A 19265-nucleotide genomic window follows, 5' to 3' on the forward strand; every position below is an offset into this window, starting at 1 on the left:
AGAGCTGAGTCGTTTCCCGAATCCAAACATTCTCGACTATCAGCAGCCCTGACTCCATGACACTGTAGACCCTGGGTTGTCCGTCTCTAAGCCACCTTTTGACTCAACGACGTCCTCGACTTCATGACACTCCTGACTCCAAGTCGTTCGTCTCTAAGCCACCTCTTGACTTGGCGACGCCCTCTAAGCCGCCTTGGCAACGTCCCTGACTCCATGACACTCTCGACTCCAAGTCATCCGTCTCTGAGCCGCCTCCTAACTTGGTTGCGTCTCTGACTCCATGACGCTCCCAACTTTGGGTCGTCCGTCTCCAAGCTGCCTTCGACTCGATGACGCCCCCAACTCTATGACGCTCTCGATCTCGGGTTGTGTTTAACTCTGAATAGCCTCCGACCAAGGACGATAAGGGGTGGTCTGCTAAAGATGCAAACAAGGTAGCTGTGATTTCCCTAAGATAGTGGGAAACATAACCGCTTCATCTGGAGAATGGGACAATGTCATAGTTTATTTCGGAAAGTTGAATAATGCACACGAAGATCTTGAGATTTCATATTATTTTAGGAAAAGAGAATAATGCTCGTGCGGATCTTGGTGCACATGGAGAACCTGAGAATCAGTCGCCGTCCTATAAAATGTAACCTACTCCAACAGACACATGTACACGAGGATACACATCCACAAATCCTAATTATTCTTGGTACTTTTTTCTCTACCACCACCAAAAATTATCTTGAGCATCAAAATGGCTACGCTGGAAACTCCGACTGTCATTCTAACCCTCTTTCTTTCATCTCCCTCCTTTCAAGCGTAAGAGACCTCCCTATCAATTCTTGTTATTATTAGGCTAAGTGGCTACGTTGGAAACTCCGACTATCATTCTAACCTTCTTTATTTCATCTCCCTCCTTCCAAGCGTGAGAGACCTCCCTATCAATCCTCGTTATTATTAGGCGATTGATGACCAAGACGACTTCCACACCTGCTCACCGATGATTTGTTTAACGATGTTCTCCTCTGTGTTGACCCTAAGACAAGTTAACAGGAACACTAAAGACGAACGTATTCATCTTTTACCATCATATTTAACGACATTCACTGACAGAATATGTATCCATGCCGTAAGAATCTACATCCCTGCAGGAAACCTTACTCTTGTAAATTCACAAATCGAAGATAATTAATTTTCAGCAAGTAAAAACAGTAAGAAAAAAGAAATAATTCCACAAACTACTACACTCTTTGAAAAAACAAAATGTCTTTTATTTGTAGAACACTTAAAAGAATTTGTCTGCATGATTGGGACTAAAAAAACATTTTGTGGAGAATGGTAGATTACAACCGCACACAACAAAAGCAAAAATAACTTGGCCATGTTTTCCAAATTAGACAAGAGGATTTGCTAATTTATTGTGCAAGGAAAATTCTCCACACGACCAATGAATCTCATTGCAGCAAGCTCCACAGAAAATGCAATGGCCTCTAAAGCACCAGTTGGAGGATATTAATAATGTATTATTGACCACTTTCTCTTGCTGATCCAAAATTACCCATCTTCTCATAAAATACTATGCATCACGGAAATCCATTGTCCAAGGGTTTCCGAAGTCTGTAAGTCAATCTTGGAATGATAAAGCTATGTTGGAAGAGAGCTCCTTTCCTCTTTCTTCATTCCTTTTCAAAATGGAGAAGGTCATCTACAATGTTAAAAGTACCTGGGTACGAGAATGATAAGCCTGTTCTTAGAGAACCTCTTGGTTCCTAGCAACCACTGGATCCAGACATTGGACTGACTATTTGCATATTTAAAGGAGAGCCCCATTACGGAGAAATGAGTTCCTGCGATGTAGATCGTTTTCCTGATAGAATTCTCACTTTCGTTCGGGCAGGCAGCTTTCCGCTCCTCTTGCTGGTTACAGCTTTTCTAGGTATAGATCGCTGTGTAATGCGGATTGGGATCCCACCAAGATCAAAGTCTTCCTTCAGGGACTTGGTCAAAAATCTAATATCTGTGTCTGAGAGTTGCATCTTCCCGCTTAAAAAGGCAACAAATGTCGGTGGACGAGCTTTGACTTGAGTAAAATACTTGATTTTAGGTTGAGTCGCTTGGTCGCGCCAGGAGTGCCTGCTCATAACCTAATGTAGATAACATGCATCAAGTTACAATACGAGAAAGAATGCTATAACCTAATTCTTTTTGTTATTGGTTTCCATAAAATATTCACTAACGTGGTGTTGTCCAAAGAATGACAGAAGAACCTGGATTATATGACTTTTCACACCAAATCAATTCTAGGCAGCAATTAAATAATAAATCAAGGAACTCTACCAGATGAATATATGTTTTTCCCATAAGAAGGAAAACAACATTATATTTGTTATGCAGCATAAACACAGAATGAAAGTAACTCTCAAAAAACTAGAAACAATGGAGACCTATATCTCTTGCAACTAAATCAAAGTATAGTAACAATTTACCTTTCGCAACCAGCGATTTAGGCGTGCCGTTGGTAGTCTTAGACACCACTTCTGGTAAGCATCCACTACCTGGTGCATTACAGCTACCCGACCCTTTCCCTCCAACGCCGAAACAAAGACCACAGGTATACCTGTAATCTGCCAAATGACGAGAACAGGAATAAGCACTCCCTTTTACTGACAAAGATGGTTGTTGTATTCAGCATATATTAGCAAAATTTTAATTACTGTATGACGCTACCATTAGCTGTAGCGAACATGGATAAGCACACCAATTTCAGAATTAAAGAACCCAATATCTATAGGAGTTACAATCACAGATTATTAGCTGATAAGAGGTGTTTATAAATCACAAGAGATACTCCTGATAAGAAGTATTTAAAAATCTTTTTTCTCATGTCAGAATAGGGCTAAAATTACAGATAAACACTGAAGCCTAAATTTTAGAAAAAGACTATCCAGGTTCAAATCTTTGTGCAAGAAAACAACTAACGTATATGATAAGTAGGCTATTTTAACCATACTCAGAAAGAGACAGATATTACATAACAATGAATATTACATAATAAGGATACTTGCACTCATGCTGCATTAGAGTAGGATTTAAGTTTACAGTATCTAAGGACCTAAGGTACAAATGCAAGACAAGAATCAAACTGAACAGTTTAGTTTTATGATATATGCATTTGAAGCATAGATTAACAGACCTGGGGAATGACCATCTGAATTTCTTTCGGAACAGCATTTATGACTTTTTCACGTATCATTGTGCTTCTTCTCCCCCAAAGCAAATCCATCTTGTTAACAATTACCACCAACGCACGGCCTTCATCCACTGCTCGGCGAGCAATAAGTACTTCAGCATGTTTCAAACTTGTCTTAGTTTTTGCAATCTACATGTGCATAGAAAACAGAAAATACTAATTGAGTTACATTAAAATATAAACCAAGTCAGCAAGAGCTTAATCCACTACAATAAGCATTCTGAAGTGTTTCGAGCTAAGTACTTTCTTCATATTTATCCTTGAAATCAAATTCCTATAGGGAAAAGGAAAGGTTTTGTGATAAAAATTTAGATCATCGTTCAATCAACTAGCCTGTTCAATAAACCATAGATGGCTCGTCACAATTTGAAATGTAAACAATACACAAAAGTGAAAACAACATATAACAATCTTGTCACTGAAGGAATATAACCTCAGCTACTCACACTTCTGGCTCATACAACTCGTATACCTCCTTAGGAGGAGATTGTGTGGAGGAAGAAGTGAGGTCGAATGGCACAGGAGGAAGAAAAGAGAGGGAAAAAAAATACTTGGAATCGAGACTAGGGTTGAGCAAAAATTCAATTAAACAAACCAATGTTTTAAATCGAGTAGCGTTGGTTCATAGCATTTTTGTCTTGTCATCAGATAGCGTAAATAGCGAAGCATATACCACAAGCTTTTTGTGCATGTCAATTTTTAAATTTAAAAAATAAAATATACTTATATAAATAAAATAAAAATAACATAATATAAAATTAGTCATAATAATTCATTACATGTCAAAATTTGCTCCGAACATCCTCCCCCCTCCCCCCCCTTCTTTTGATAACAATACTTCCAACCAATATCTTTTTATCTTTTTTTTTTGACAAATTTGTAAACATTGCAAATTCCAAATATACAATCAAAATCCTAAAAAACAAAAGAAAAAAATCAGAACAATTAATTAATTAATTAATATTGTTTGATTATAAAAACTAAAAAGCGAAAGAAAAACGAAAAGATACTATTGATTATCAACAGTGCAATTGAAAGATAAAACTTCACGGTTGAGTGGTGCTTATAAAAACTTTACCGAACAAATCAATCAAACAAAAACCAATCGAAGAAAACAAAAACGAAGGAGAAAACGTCACCTCCAGTCGCCGCCCCTCGTCGCCCTCTCCCCTCGCCGCCATCGCCCCTCGCTATTCCTCGCCTCTCACCGTCCCTCGATGCTCACGACCCTTGCCTCTGCCTTTGCCCTGGTTTCGCTGCCCCTCACCTCTGCCTTTGCCTTAGTTGCTCGAAGCTTGGGACTTGGCTGCCCAAACTATCGCATGCTACTGGCCGCTAAGTAAGATAGCGCACGCTATTGTGCACTATCGACGCTACTGTCCCGAATAGCGTGGGCTATTTAGGACAATCACTAATCAGCGAACGCTACATAGTGTTTGTTGATCGTAGCGCGCGATAGCACGCTGCATAGCGCGCGATAGCACGCTGCATAGCGTGCTATTCGCCGCTATTTAAAACATTGAAACAAACAAACCGACCGAATTTAAAAATTCAGTTAGGTTATTTCAGTTTTTGTTTTTAAAAAAACGGTTATTTCGGGTTATTTGGTTCGGTTTCGATTTTTTGTTATTCGATTAGATTGAATAAACCGAATCAAGCCCTTCAAAATCCTTAATTTCCTAATCCCGTCGTCCATCCGCCCGTGACTCCATGATCCATCCACGACTCCAACTCCCCTCATCTCCTCTCCGTCGCTCTCGCCGCCCTCCCCTCCTCTCCGTCTCTCTAGCCGAGGCTCCTCTCCATCTCTCTCTCTCTCTGGCAGCCCCCTATCGTTCTCGCCTCTCAAAGTTGAAGCACCCTCTCCTCTCCTCCTACAGCTTGGAGTTGACGATGTCGGCAAAAACGGTTGAGTTCAAGGTAGGTAGTGGTCGCCCCAGGCTTCAACCAGCACCGGCGTCTCCCCAGCTCACTCCAACAATCCTCTTGGTAGGGCAGCGCCAGATTTGGCGGCTTCATCCCAAACCCTAACCTCATTCTCCTCTTCCCTCACGTTATTTGGTTGGAAGGGATCACGTTATTTGTGCTTGCTTGATCAATCTGTTATGGTCTCTCTTCTGATTCCTATCTTTTCTTAGAGAAAAAAAAACATCTTGCAGATGACGGTTGTTTTGATCAAAACCGAACATTGCTAATGCCTAATAGGCTGTATCTTAACCACCAATGCATTTGGGATTGAATTTATTCGAACCAGAATGGAATGTTCGCAGCATGATCCTCCACTCCTAAAATGTTCTCCTCCTATGTAGGTTAATCGCAAACTCCTGGTTTAAGCTCTCAGAATTAGTATTTGGAAGTTCGGTTAATTCGGTCGATATCGGTTCCGGGTTTTTTTAAAAATTCGATCAGTTCGAAAAAATTTCAGTTTGTTCAGTTCAATCGGTTCGGCGAGACTTAGTCTCCATCGCAAGCCTGAAGATGAGACCCGATAATTCTATCAAGTATGTTTTGCACTCGAGGCAAACCCCACAACATTTTAATTATATATCACCTTACCTGCAAACTATCCACCATTAGTTTATACCAGTACACTAGGGATTTAATCCAAGTTTTGGATCTCAGGTGTTGAGTATGTAGTCTTGTCTCAAACTTGGACCCTTTTTTGATGGGCCCCAGTTTCCCCACTTTGAATAAATCAAATGCCCGACATCTAGATCATTTTTGTGTTAAATATGTACCTGAGTAGTAACCTTATCAAACAAGCTTAAACACCCCAAAGCTCGGCTCGGCTCGGCTCGTTTACAGCCCTAATGAAGAATGAGGCATTACACTTTCCAACTGTGATTCGGAAAAACTTTGGTATGCACATGCAATTCACAAACTATTTAGATGAAAATTTGGAGTCTATATTCCCCTTTCCAAAGTTCAAAGTTGAATGAATGCAATCCCCATTTTAGAAAGTAAAATTTCTCTGCACTTTTTTCTTTAAAATAAAAACATTTACTATATAATCCAGATAAATAATTGCTAAGAGGCCTCATGTTAAAGATTCAGTCAAATAAAAACTGGAGGCGATTTACAGATTGCATAAAAAAGGTGGCTTCTGATGGTAAACTCTGACAATAAGAATATATCCCGTAGAAAAGGTGGCATACCTCCTCAGCATCTAGTACTAAAGCAATCACATGAGCCCTCATAAGATTTTTTCTTGACTGCATAACACTTAAAGACGCAGGTCCCTTTTCTTTCCCTGCTCTCAGTAGCCATCCGGCTGTGTCTACCTGGAAAACAAAGAATGACTTATCATCCATGGATTGCATGCATGTTTCAGTCCATCACTTAAAACGGATGAACGATGGTTGGTGTCGAAATAGGATGAGTAAGGAGTTCATGGGAAAAAAAAATACAAATATCATTATCATATTGCACAAGAAGAGGAGTTTGTTCTGGAAATATTTGGGGTTTGCTCATGCAGTTGCGACTGCACAACTGCCTAGGTATGGTAATCACAGAAGTTTGTCCTAAGCTAGTTAATTCATATGAATTTAAGGCTTCAAATTGAATCAAAAGGGTGAACTGATAATCTGAGGTACCTACTGTGCATGTCAGTTGAAATACTCAAGGTGGAAAGGATGTCTAGCCAATGTGCAAACTCTTTATCCTAATGCTCAAGTACAAAAGTAAACTTGCTCCGCCATTAGGACAACTTGGTGAGCAATCTGTATGAAATGACCAATTTCGCTACTTTTCAAACTTCTCTATAGAAATTATCATCTACATAACTATAAAGTTAGCACTTGACTTTACATTGCAGCCCTCCATTTAAAGGAATAGATCACTCACTAAAGTGTAATCGTACAACATAACATGCACCAGTAATATATGGCCTAAGTAGAATCTGTCAAAATATTCATTACTTCTGTAATATTATCATCGATTTATACTCGCAACTTCGTGAGTTGTCAACTCCAGCACATACACCAAATTCTCAGTTGAAGAATACCTCATTCAATCTGTTCTGGAAAACAATATAATAGTCCTGTTGCCAAACAAAGTAGCTGTTGGTCAGCATCTTTGAGCGAGCAAGTGATGGCAAGTCGTCCAATATCTCCTCCATCGTCCAATTTTTTCTCTTTAATGCCTTAAAAAATGGGGCACTTCGACTATGAAAGGAAGTGAACAAGAATTGCTTATTTGCTTTGCTGTTATTCAACCTAAAACTTCATTTCTTGATGTAGTTGGACATCCAATAGATGCCACTAATCTACTTCAGACAGGTACAAGCCCAGCACATTTAGTTGAAAATGAGCACAACATAGATATGGTACTCACTAAAGGAGTATTACTCTGAGATAGTTAGACCATCTAGGCTTAAGGGCTCTTAACTGATCGAGATGAAAAAATAATTTGGAGTTAGCTCCATACTTATTGGTTCATATACTGAAAGTGGGGGGATGATTGGATGAGGTGCTGACTCTCCTAACCCAAAATGGAGACCTGAGAAACAAAGGCTGATATGATTTGAATGTCTGAGGTGTGAACCCTCTCCTAAAGCTCAAGGTCCAAGGCTGGTCATCGATCTTGGTGTGAACTTGAAGTGAATTTTCTACTGGTATGGAACTTAAGTCGAGACCTAGAGGTGAGGTTTGATTAGTTCTGAAGTGTGAACTGAAGTCAAATAGCAAATAAATCAAAGGAACAAAACAATCATGACTGCCCCAGCGTAGTCAACATTTGCATTAACTAGTTGTTAGCCTGACAACATGAAGAAGTGAATCAGCATTTCACTCCAACAAGGTCATATGGTGATGTGGTCTCAGTACGAACCCTTACCTAAACATATATTTGTTTGCGAAGAGAATTGTCAAGGCCTTATTGACCAGTATGTTTAGTGAGTATTTACACCACATCGAATATATAATATTTGTATGCATACTACCATAACTGTTTGATATCTCTAACGTAGATGGAACATTTACTAATTGGGATTTGAAAAAAAAAACACTGGGATTCATTCATGCCATTAAGCTCTAGTTGAAGACACATTTCGCTAGATAATCTTAATGATGTGATGTCTCTCTTAAGGTGTTTTAGGATCAAGTGGGAGGTTTGTTTTTTAACCTTCTCTTGACACAGTTTATGCTAGCCAACCTCATCTTGCTGATGCATTTAAAAACCATCTTCATACAAAGCCACTATCATACGGAATTTAACAATTTAACATAATAGGTAAAATGATAAAACGTTAAAAAAGACAGGAAGCAAACCACATAGTGAATGTATGTAAGAAATGATGCGAGTTAAATGGGGAAAAAATGTTAGTTTACCAAATATACAGTCCGTTCTTCAAATGTGAATTGGGTTCTGATTGAATCTCTAGTCAATCCAGATTCTGGTCCAACTAGAACTCTTTCTTCTTGTAGCAATGCATTCAAAAGAGTAGACTTCCCGACATTTGGGCGCCCAACAATTGCAAGCTGCAATGGTGACTTGCACTCACCATTATCCTCCATCTCTGGATAAGTATCATCATGGGCATGTTCATCTAAAATCACAACAACAGAGACATTACTAATCCCAAGGATGAAGAAAAAAAAAAAACAGCCCGGTGCACGAAGCTCCCACCATGTGGGGACCCGAGGAAGGATCCATTGTACGCAGTCTTACCCTGCTTTTTGCAAGAGGTTGTTTCCAAGATTCGAACCCGTGACCTTTTTGGTCACAAAACAACAACTTTACCGTTGCGCCCAGGCTCCCAAGGATGAAGATTGGATTTTTTTTTTTCATAGCTCCTATTGATTACAGAATCAATTTTTCTTTCAAGCAAAACACATATCATCAGAAAATGAGTGCCCATTTAGAAATTAATGCAAACCCAGTGGCATATGGATAATGTTTACCTATCAATGTGTCGAACAAATTATTAACAAATTGATCACGGTGAACATGAGTTGAAGTTGCTACAATAAAACATCATCCTCACACATGCATTTAGGTTCTCTCTGTCTCCTTCATCATATACTCATTATTTTGTCATGACTCGCTGTCAGATTTGGAAGCATCATAGATAATTAACTTCAATACTTCGAAAGGAAATCTTAAGAATTACAAATAGTGGTTTATATTAAATTTAAGTAAAAAACAGAATTCTAATTCTCACTTTCTTATGTTTGGGATCATTAGATTTAGATACAAGGAGAGGGCCACAAAATTCATGTGTTTTGTGTCTGTTCCCTTTCCACTCCACTCCTAGCTATGCATTCAAATAAAACAAGGCTTACTTTCATGCTCCATAGAAATCTCAAACACAAACCAACCAATTTTTATTGGGTTTCCCAATCAAAAATTTTAGGGCAGGAGAACACAATTTCCTATTTTTCTTGTTTTCCAAATAGTCAAATACAAGTGTGGTATTAGAAATAGATCCCTAATTCAATAGATCTCTATGGTTCCGAACAATATGAAAAGTAGCCTTTATATATGCCAAGAAATTGGACTATGTCAATTGATACCAAAACATGCATAATGGACAAACCTTCAGGGCGTTGAAGTATATAGTCTTCTAACAATGGGCGAAGATTCTCATAAAGCTCGGCCATTCCAAAGCCAGTCTCTGCTGATATTGCAATTGGATCACCAAATCCTAAGGTGTATGCTTGACCTGCCTCAGCAGTAAGCGATCCTTGTTCATCAAGTGATTCAGATTTATTCATGGCCACAATGGTTCGAATTCCATGTGCATGCCTCCGGAGCCACTTTCCAACTTCCAGGTCAAGTGGCTGCAATCCATCCCTGAAGAGAGGCAGTTTCATCAAGTCATACCCACCGACCAAGCCTTCTTGTAGGGAACATAACTCGTCAGTTCAGCCACAAGGAAAGAGATGCATCGAGAATTAAAACAAATGGCATACACCAACCTCACGTCTATCAGCAAGATAGCAAATTGGGACCTCGCAAGCACGTTGGCGGTCATATCTGTCGTCCTACTAAGAATACTTCCCGAAGTGGCTTCCGTCTCCAACCCAGCAGAATCCAGCACACGGAACCTCAAATCCCCCAATTTGGCAATGCCTTCTCTGATGTCCCGAGTGACATGATCGTCGGGAGTGTTATAAACAAGAGCCTCCCTCCTCCGAATCAAGCTAAAAAAACAAAATAAATAAATAAATAGAAGCCACCAAGCACAACAACTTCGAAACCTCTACAATTGCGAAGTTCAGCTCACCGATTGAATAAGGCAGACTTTCCGACGTTTGGGCGGCCGACGAGGATCACAGTGGGGAGCAGCGAGGGATCGATCTTAGTAAAATCCACCCGGGGTTTCTTCTTGGCGTGCTTGTTCTTCCTCTTCTTCTTCGAAGAGTCGTCCTCGGTCAGAAAGGGAGTAAATCTGGTATCCTCCGAGTTGGGGACTCCACAAAATCGGAGAAGGTGGAGGTGCAGCCATGCTGGCGGAGATCGGCGGAGGCTGTGGATAAGATGGGTAGTAGCAGAACAGGAGACAAGAGGTAGAGGGTTTGAGATGGGAGATAAGGGGAAGAGTGGAACAAAACCACTACGGGTTCTTCTTGAAATGGTACGGAGGAAGATCAGCGCCATAACATGAGCGAGCGGGGGGAGGAAAGCGGTAGGCGTGGGCAGCACAGGCGGCGACGAGGGTTTAAAACAGCCGCAGACTGGAATTCCAACCAAGGCAAATTTTCCGAGCCGCACCGTTACTTTGCGGAAAACCCCAAAATAATAGATAATTATTATTTTTTTCATAAAATATAGATAAATATTTGACTGACAATATATAAAGATGACAATGGATCCGACTTCCGAGTTGGGATGAGTTTGACCAAACTCAGGACTCATCCCATTTTCCTTTAGACCCGTCCCATCCTGCGAATCCGGCAAGGCAGATCCGGGTTAGACCCGCTAGTTTATCATTTTTTATTTTTTTTGAAATATAAAATAAGAAATTTTAAAAATTAATTAAACATTAAATCTATTTTCAATATTTATATTAATAATATTTTATAATAAAAAAATATTATCACAAATTAAAATCTATAAATTTTGATACAATTAAAAATTAATTATCAATTTTTATTCAATTAATAATTAATAAAAAAATATTATATTGGATGGGTCCAGGACGGATTCGATTAAATCTGGGATCCGCCCCAGATCTACCTTGAGACCCATTTAGGAGGGTTTAAACCCGTCCCGTCAAAACAAATTTATTACAAGTCCAAATTTCAACTCACTCCATTGTCAACTCTAACTATATACAATAAAAAATATCAACTAATAATAATTTTAAACTTTTAGTACTTATAGAAAAATATCTATATTCAGTAATTATTAAATTGTGATAAAACCTAAAATAATTATAATTTTTCTTTCTTATCCTATAAAAATAATTTTAATCTTTATTAATAATTTTCATAAACACATTATAAATCAAGATCTAGAGTTGATTTAGCAATATGTTATTAGAAATTTTTTTATTAATCAATTAATAATCTAAAGTTGGATACTTAATTATGATATATTATTTAAAAAATCTAATTAATTAATCAGCAATCTAGAATAAATAATTAAATTATTTTTTTTTAATGAAGGAGAAGCAATTACACATGGTTAAAGTGAAATAAATTGTAAATACAAATAATGCATTTACCGGAAAAAGGAATATCTTGTTATCTTACTATTTTATTAAAAATCTCTCTCCTTTACTAAAACTTTGGTGAATCTAATTCCAAGGTTTATTAGTAATTCCACAAGCGAAATAATCAGTGGTCTAGAGTTCGAGACTCAGCTGCGACATATAATTATGAAATGTTCTCATCATTAATTTTTTCTGGTTGTTTTATATAAAAAAAATATAGTTCTTTAGTCTCACATCTTATAATTGACAACACGATCAAAAAAGTTTCTATAAATATTTTAGACCGACAATGTTAAAAAATATACTTTTCTTAGTTTTTTTACTAAGATAAATATAATATTAAATTAAATTAATATTTTTCATAGGGAATTCGTAAGGGTGATACTCGAAAATCTAAACAATTCGGATTTTCAAAGACCCAAATAATTTAAATTTTCAAAATTAGGTATTTTATCTTACCCTAATGACTCTATATGCACGATCACTAGTATTAATAGTTATTCTTATGCCACTTTTAAAATGATAATTTTCTGAAAACATTGTTGCAAATTACTGAAATGCATACCTACTAACTCCCCAGAAGTAACCTGGACTTGGGTCTGGGCCGGGTCCTGGGCCTTAACCTCAATAAGCCTCAGGAATGTGGCCCGCCCAGAAGCAAGAACAAGTAGGCACTGAGCAAGTTTATTATTGATCCATGAAAAAAAACAAATTCCAGCAGCTGAACTGCTCGCTCGCACTACCGCTTCAGTTTGTTCCTGGGGCCTCACAACTCAACTCTGTTTCTTCTTGCTCTGGTTGATATACTCCAAAGAGAGCTGAAAATGGGGACACCCTCAGCTCAAATGACCCCTGATTCCACCTTTAAAAGCACAACGGCTTGTCCAAGCACGAAGGAGTGGATCATCGTCAACCACCAGCCATGGCCCATTGGAACAGGAGGGCACTGTGAGATCCTCCGGATCCGACCAGTGCCACTAGTCACTGCTGGGAGCTGCACCAGCAGAGCGAGTGAATCTCACTCAGCTGCAAGGCCAGAGTTAATACAAAGTGGGCTGCCACCTTCCGACAATAATTACGAAGCCCAGTGTTGGATTCCTTGGTACTCCAGTAGGACAGATCTTTAAGTACAAGCAAATATTTTTTACTGTGCCTTCCACGAGAATTTAATTGCTATTTATACGCAAATGTTCGTTGGCATTTGCTCGTAGAAAAGGATCTCTTTTTTTTTTCTTTTTTTTTTGTCTCCAATCACCAAAAATTTTATGTGGCAAACACCTGGCACTGTGATGGAAGACAACTACTTAATTAGTGCTTTTTCTCATAAATTGTTGACTTGCAGCTTCCGAAAGAACACAGACTCGACAGTGATGGAGACGAATCGCAGAGTTTTGCTTCCATTTATTTACCCCGATTTAGTAGTAGTAGCAGAAATGAAGAAATATACGTAGTGTTGTTGGGACCTCACGCCACTGATCCCACTTGCCTCTGCATTACTGCATACCTTCTCCATCTCAATCATTCATCCTCTGCTTCTCTCTTGGACTCATCAGATTCCCCACGGCATATATGGATCAGGTCAAGATCCTTCTCCCTTTTCGTTTCTTTCTCTCTCTCTGTCTCCCATTCAATCTCCAGAACACACGCACTACTCCTGTGATCCAGCTTGGCTGTGTTGAGCTAATTCGAAACCAATTTAAATTAAATCCAGAGAAGAAAAAGACACGAGAATGAGTCCAAACCAGAAGTGAACTTCGATGTCTAATCAACAGAAAAAGTACAGTTCGGACCAAGAATTGCACGTATGAGATTCCCGATGGCGACGTGTGCGTAGGAGGAGATCATTGTGAGATCGGCATGCATGATAGTGCGCGTGTGTGAGAAGTCTCAATCGTAAATGCAAGCGCGATGCTAGATATCATATCTTTAGGGTTTAGGCCGCCAGCCCAAGGACAGAAGAAGGGTTGCCTATTCTGGCTGCAATTAAAATTTCACAAATGTTAACATGCGAGATTGTGGTGTTATTTAGTGCTACACATGTATATATAACTTTTTAACGGTTCACGGATTGGTGTAGGTGTGAGATTGATTTCCTATGGATATGGAATATCTCGCTGGTTGCATACTTGCATCGACTCCTCCTTACATACAATGTTATTATTAGACAAAGCTCTTCCTGAATTATCTTCCTTTAAAACTGTGGGAGGCCAACTTATTAGAGGAGCCGAAGATGACGATTTCACTTATTTTTACTACAACTTACTAGATTATTTGATAGCTAAATAGTGAAGGGAATCAGTATTTGTTCATTAGGAGCTAGATAAATGGGTTAAATATGAAATACTTTAATTTCATTAAGATGTGAGATCAAGTATGAATCATATAGAATAATATTGCAGAAACAAATAATTTTATCATGTTACAATTGAATATGGAACAGTCTATCTAATAGGATATGTGGGTACGTTATAAACATTAATTATAAGCAGAAAGTAAAGAAAAAGGTTATGAAATTGGCCATTTTCTCTCATCAAAGAGCGGCACAAGCGATCCAAAGCACAAATTAAGTTTAATACTCTAAACTAAATAGAGGAATAATATAATTAGTCACTCGAAACACATTTTGAAATCAAAACTATGGTCGTAGAGGGGACATTTGATTTGGTGTCAGATTGGAGGCATCAACCTCTCCTCTTTTTTTCACTCACACTAAATATCATCAGTGATCAGCTGGGAAAAGAAAAAAGAAAAAAAAAATGTCATTTACATATGTATATACATATTACTGGCTAGCTAGCTTAATTCATTAATTCTCACAGGCAACGGAACGCACCAAACAATCAGATTACTATTGAACGAGCTTATTCTCGGCCTTGTAAACACAACTCCACGTCTTGAGCAATCCTCACTGCATCGAGCGACGCCCCGAGCAAGCCTCGCTTTGTGAATCCAACTGCATAGAGCCCATTCTGCCCTTTCCATCCATTCGGGAATGGTTTCCTCGGCAAACCATCCTCCTCCGAGAACAAATCACTCTCCTACAACGGTACTGAATTTCTTAGCTACCGAACTAATTGATCACTAATTCTTTTGGGGAAAAGAAATCACTGGATGATGTCCAGAAATACGTACGTAATGCTGATAAATTATAGATACCTTTAGCCAACGAGGTACATTGCTCTTGTATCCGGTTGCCAAGACGATCACGTCGAACTCTTCGATTCTTCCATTCACAAACTCTGCTCCCTTCTCCGTAATCCGCTTAATCGCTGGCCGAACCTTATTATTGTTGCATGTGTGTGTGTGTATATATGAATTTAAGTTAACCAACAATAATGGTTAAACTAATAAACTACGATTAACTAATTCTTTCCTACCTTAATATAGCCGGACTTGATGTTGGCTAAGGTGCCGACGTCGAGGACGGGGGTCTTACCGGTGAGCGACTTCAACTCGAGCGGGCCGAGCTTGGGCCGGGGCAGGCCGAGCCTGGCCGTGTCACCGAGCACGAGACGGGCGACGATGAGCAGGAGACGATCCACCGTCCGAACCGGAAGCCACTTCAACAGCCACATCGACAGTCCAAAGGTCGACTGGCCCAGCATTTCACGTGGCAATATGTGGACCTGATTTTTTTTTTTTTCGGGGAGGGGAAAAAATTGAGAATATACATAATAATTAAATTGTAAAGAATTTAATGGATATGGCGATGGCGCACGGTGTCTCTAACGACGATGGTAGGGATCGCATTGTAGTCGCATAGATCGAGGGCGACCTCCATGCCGGAGTTGCCACAGCCGACGACGAGGACGCGCTTCCCCCGGTAGGCCTCGCCGCTACGGTAGGCGCTGGTATGCAGCACCGGCCCCAGGAAGCTGGGCATCCCCGGGATCCTCGGCACCGCCGGCTCTGCGTTCTCCCCCGTGGCCACCACCAGCCACCGGGAGGTGAACTCCTCGCCGGAGTCAGCGCGGAGGCGCCAGAGGCCCGCGGAAGCGTCGCGCTCGGCGGATACGACGGCCACGCCGAAGCGCGGGCGGAGGCCGAACTCGACGGCGTAGGCGTCGAGGTAGGAGAGGAACTGGCGCTTGGTGGGGTAGCGCGGGAGGGCGGCGGGGAAGGGCATGAGGGGGAGCTCGCAGAAGGATTTGGGCAGATGGAGGCGGAGGCGGTCGTAGGTTTTGAGCCGCCACAAAGAGGCGGCGCAGTGAGCGCGCTCGAGGATGAGGCTCTCTATGCCGCGGCTCTTGAAGCAGGCTGCGACGGCGAACCCAGACGGGCCGGCGCCGACGATGATCGGACCGGCGAAATCACAAACCTTCTTTTTCATCGACTTAAAGAAGCGGCAGCTCGACTCCTCCTCTGCTTCCTCATGTCCTCGGCCATCCAATAGCCATTAACGAACTATGGAAGAAAGACGGATGGTGGAGGCCTTTTTATAGGTATTATCCGTAGAAGGATTGATTGGAGGAAAAAAAGGAGGCTAAGGGGATGAATCTAATCAAGAAAACATTCTATAGGACTTATCCACTCGTGGAGGATCAACGAAGAAATTAAGATTGGATTATCTTGGCCGGAGTAAGCGGGGGAGTGGTGGTAGAGCTGGGAATCAGTGAGGGAGCTACGCAATTAAATAACGGAGAAGGGCGAGCGACTATTTATGCTACACCTAGTGCTTGACCGTCGTTTCGGTGCACAATTGGCTCTTGCTAATTAGTGGGCATGTAGCTGTGGTCACCTACCCGTACGTACGTAATTATTATTTTTATTCTCATCAGTATCGATACGATCCATTTATGAATATGAAATAAACCGGGAATTAAAAAACTTAATCTAATAATAATTAGCGTGTTGCCGAAGTATATGTATATATATATATATATATCTCTCTAATATCGTTGGATGAATCTAAGGTAGGAAATAGTACGAGCTAGCATATGCAAAGATCCGAACCTAGGACGCACTTAAACTATAATAATTTCCGAATGTAGCTTCTGTAAAAGCTGTCAGCCTGCAAGCACGGGCATGCCGCATGCATACCTCTCTTCAAATCACAGGTACCATCATCATCACCATGCACGATCTCTGAATATATATAAATTGAGATATATATATATATATATATATATATATATCTCTATGTATGATGATTCTAAAACAGTTCAATTAGTTAAGGTGGCACGGCAGCAGCGTAGGAGGGGATCGGAGCCCCAAGCTACGTGTCTGTCGCCGTATCATATGCATGCACCGATGACTGACTGACCCACGTATCGCATGGATCGATCAAATTTCGGGAAGATAACCTTAGATCATCTTTTCTGATTCAGAACAGAAAAGATAGATGGGTAGAAGATATTGACCCTATGTATTAAATAGATAGAGGTCATTATTTTCTATCAATATAAATATTAGATTAGAGGATGGTCTATCATTTGTGGATCAAAAGATTCCTTCCCTCGAATTTCACATTATTCATGCATTTTCATTTAATATCTATCCTGTTAGGTAATATCTATATGATTACGATTACATAGGGGTGTAAATGAATCAAGCCGCTCGTGAGCTATTCGAAATTCGATTCGATAAAAGCTCGTTTGAACTCGTTTAATGAGACTCGTTAAGATAAACAAATAAGCTCAAGCTTACCAATACTCGGCTCGTTAGCTCGTGAACACGTTCTTTAAGCTCATAAATCAACTTTTAAATTAAAAAACTAATAATTTTGATATTAAATTTATAAATTTTACATTCTACTTATGAAAAATATAGACAGATATATTAAATTTATTTATTAGAATAAAATTATAAATTTTAATAAAAATATTATAATTTTCTCTAAATATATAATTTAATTTTTAATTAATATTTAAATTTATAATTTATACTTATTAATTTCGTTTAAGCTCGATAAAAGCTCGAATAAGCTCGTGAGAAATATATTCGTTAAATAAAACTCGAGCTCGGCTCAATTATAAACGAGCCAAACTCAAACATTCAAGAGTTCGGCTCGGCTCGATTACACCCCTACGATTACATGCCAAAATATATTTCATAAAGATACAACGAAAAAGTAAAATAATAATTTTAAATTATTACAGTACACATACCACATAATATACATATAAAAATGCATCTCATATAAATAAAATCATAATATAAAGTTTTAAGGAAAGTAAATTTACACTATGTATACTTGATAGATGATGCTTAGTGAAAAAAACATCAACTAGCAAACACAATGGAGTTTGCCTTTACTCGTATCCACGTCCAGTTATTGTTGAGATGACTTCACGAAACCACGAGTCGTTCGTCTGCAATAGGTATTACTAGCCAAGAATGAAGACGAAGTAATTCGAGAGAACTCCGAAGCACGATTTGGTGGGCGGCAAGGGATCGAAATCGTCGATAATAAAATTGTCGGCACTAAATTTGTCAAAGTATAATTCATTGGCATCGAATTCATTTGCACTAAATTCGCCGGCATCAACTTTGTCGACACCGAATTCGGTGGTTGAAGAAGGCTGGCAATAACTCTTAGGCCGCAAGAGCTCAAGCGAAAGCTAGGAGAGGGAGAGGGAGAGGGAGAAAAGGATGAGAAAAAACTCTAATCAAATTAGAGTTTTCTCTCAAAGAATAAAATTGCTCATCTTTTCTCATAAAGAGGTATTTATACACCTCTACATGACTTTGGGAGCAAGTCATCTCCCAAATCCAATAAGCAAAGTTAACATGTTCTATTACCGTTAAGATCTAAGTTTGGTTCAAAACCAAACCATCTTTGTTTAAACTCTTTTGGTTTATTATTAAATCAAGTTGTTTCATAACTAAATCAACCCCCTTTTAGTTTATATCAAACAATAATAAATTCATATCTCCTACAATAGTCACGACTCAACCAAACTCTATCTCTCTCAATTTGATATATACAATTCTCAAATTCGTTTTAAATCTTTTAGATAAACTCGTAGTACGTGTGACCCAATAGGTTCCCGATTGTGTTGGTCGTCCATACTTAACCATTAATTGTAAATCGATCATAAGTGACATCTAATAATATTTCATGATCCTCAATTGATCGGTGTCCCCTTGGGATGATCTAGTGGCTAGTGCATGAGATGCTGTCACCATGAGGTATAGGGTTCAAATCTCGACATAGTCGAGATAAATGCCTTATTCATGCGCCAGTCATTATTTCAAAGGTTACTAAGCACCCATGATTTACATCATTCGTGTTAGCCTTGGGGCGGGTTGGTGGAGGTGTTGGGAGCGAAAATTAAACGGTTGATTCGAAAATCACTTTTGAACCTTTCAGCAACTATAGTGAGTCGTGTCTCATTCATGTGATTACGTCGCGCTTAGCTTAAGAAATAC

General features: G+C 39.4%; 2 protein-coding genes across 3 annotated transcripts; both read right to left on the reverse strand.

Moving 5' to 3' along the window:
• Positions 1-1240: 1240 nt before the first annotated feature.
• On the reverse strand, positions 1241-10951 carry LOC122020260 (GTPase Der-like). The gene is made up of 8 exons (XM_042578112.1): positions 10464-10951; positions 10156-10380; positions 9774-10030; positions 8566-8783; positions 6394-6519; positions 3182-3367; positions 2475-2612; positions 1241-2132 (listed from the first exon to the last, which is right to left on the reverse strand). Exons 1-8 carry the CDS (start codon positions 10835-10837, stop codon positions 1818-1820), a joined length of 1839 nt encoding a protein of 612 aa, XP_042434046.1. The 5' UTR covers positions 10838-10951; the 3' UTR covers positions 1241-1817.
• A 3580-nt stretch (positions 10952-14531) lies between these two features.
• Positions 14532-16503, reverse strand: LOC122000931 (indole-3-pyruvate monooxygenase YUCCA2-like). 2 transcript variants are annotated; one of them, XM_042555445.1, is made up of 5 exons: positions 15613-16503; positions 15272-15520; positions 15051-15173; positions 14728-14932; positions 14532-14624 (listed from the first exon to the last, which is right to left on the reverse strand). In XM_042555445.1, exons 1-4 carry the CDS (start codon positions 16222-16224, stop codon positions 14756-14758), a joined length of 1161 nt encoding a protein of 386 aa, XP_042411379.1. In that variant the 5' UTR covers positions 16225-16503; the 3' UTR covers positions 14532-14624; positions 14728-14755. The 2 variants fall into 2 exon arrangements, with proteins under 2 accessions (XP_042411379.1, XP_042411372.1); XM_042555438.1 differs by having other exon boundaries at positions 14538-14932.
• Between the last annotated feature and the right edge of the window lie 2762 nt (positions 16504-19265).

Source organism: Zingiber officinale, chromosome 1A, assembly GCF_018446385.1.
Source record: "Zingiber officinale cultivar Zhangliang chromosome 1A, Zo_v1.1, whole genome shotgun sequence".
NCBI classification, from domain to species: domain Eukaryota; kingdom Viridiplantae; phylum Streptophyta; class Magnoliopsida; order Zingiberales; family Zingiberaceae; genus Zingiber; species Zingiber officinale.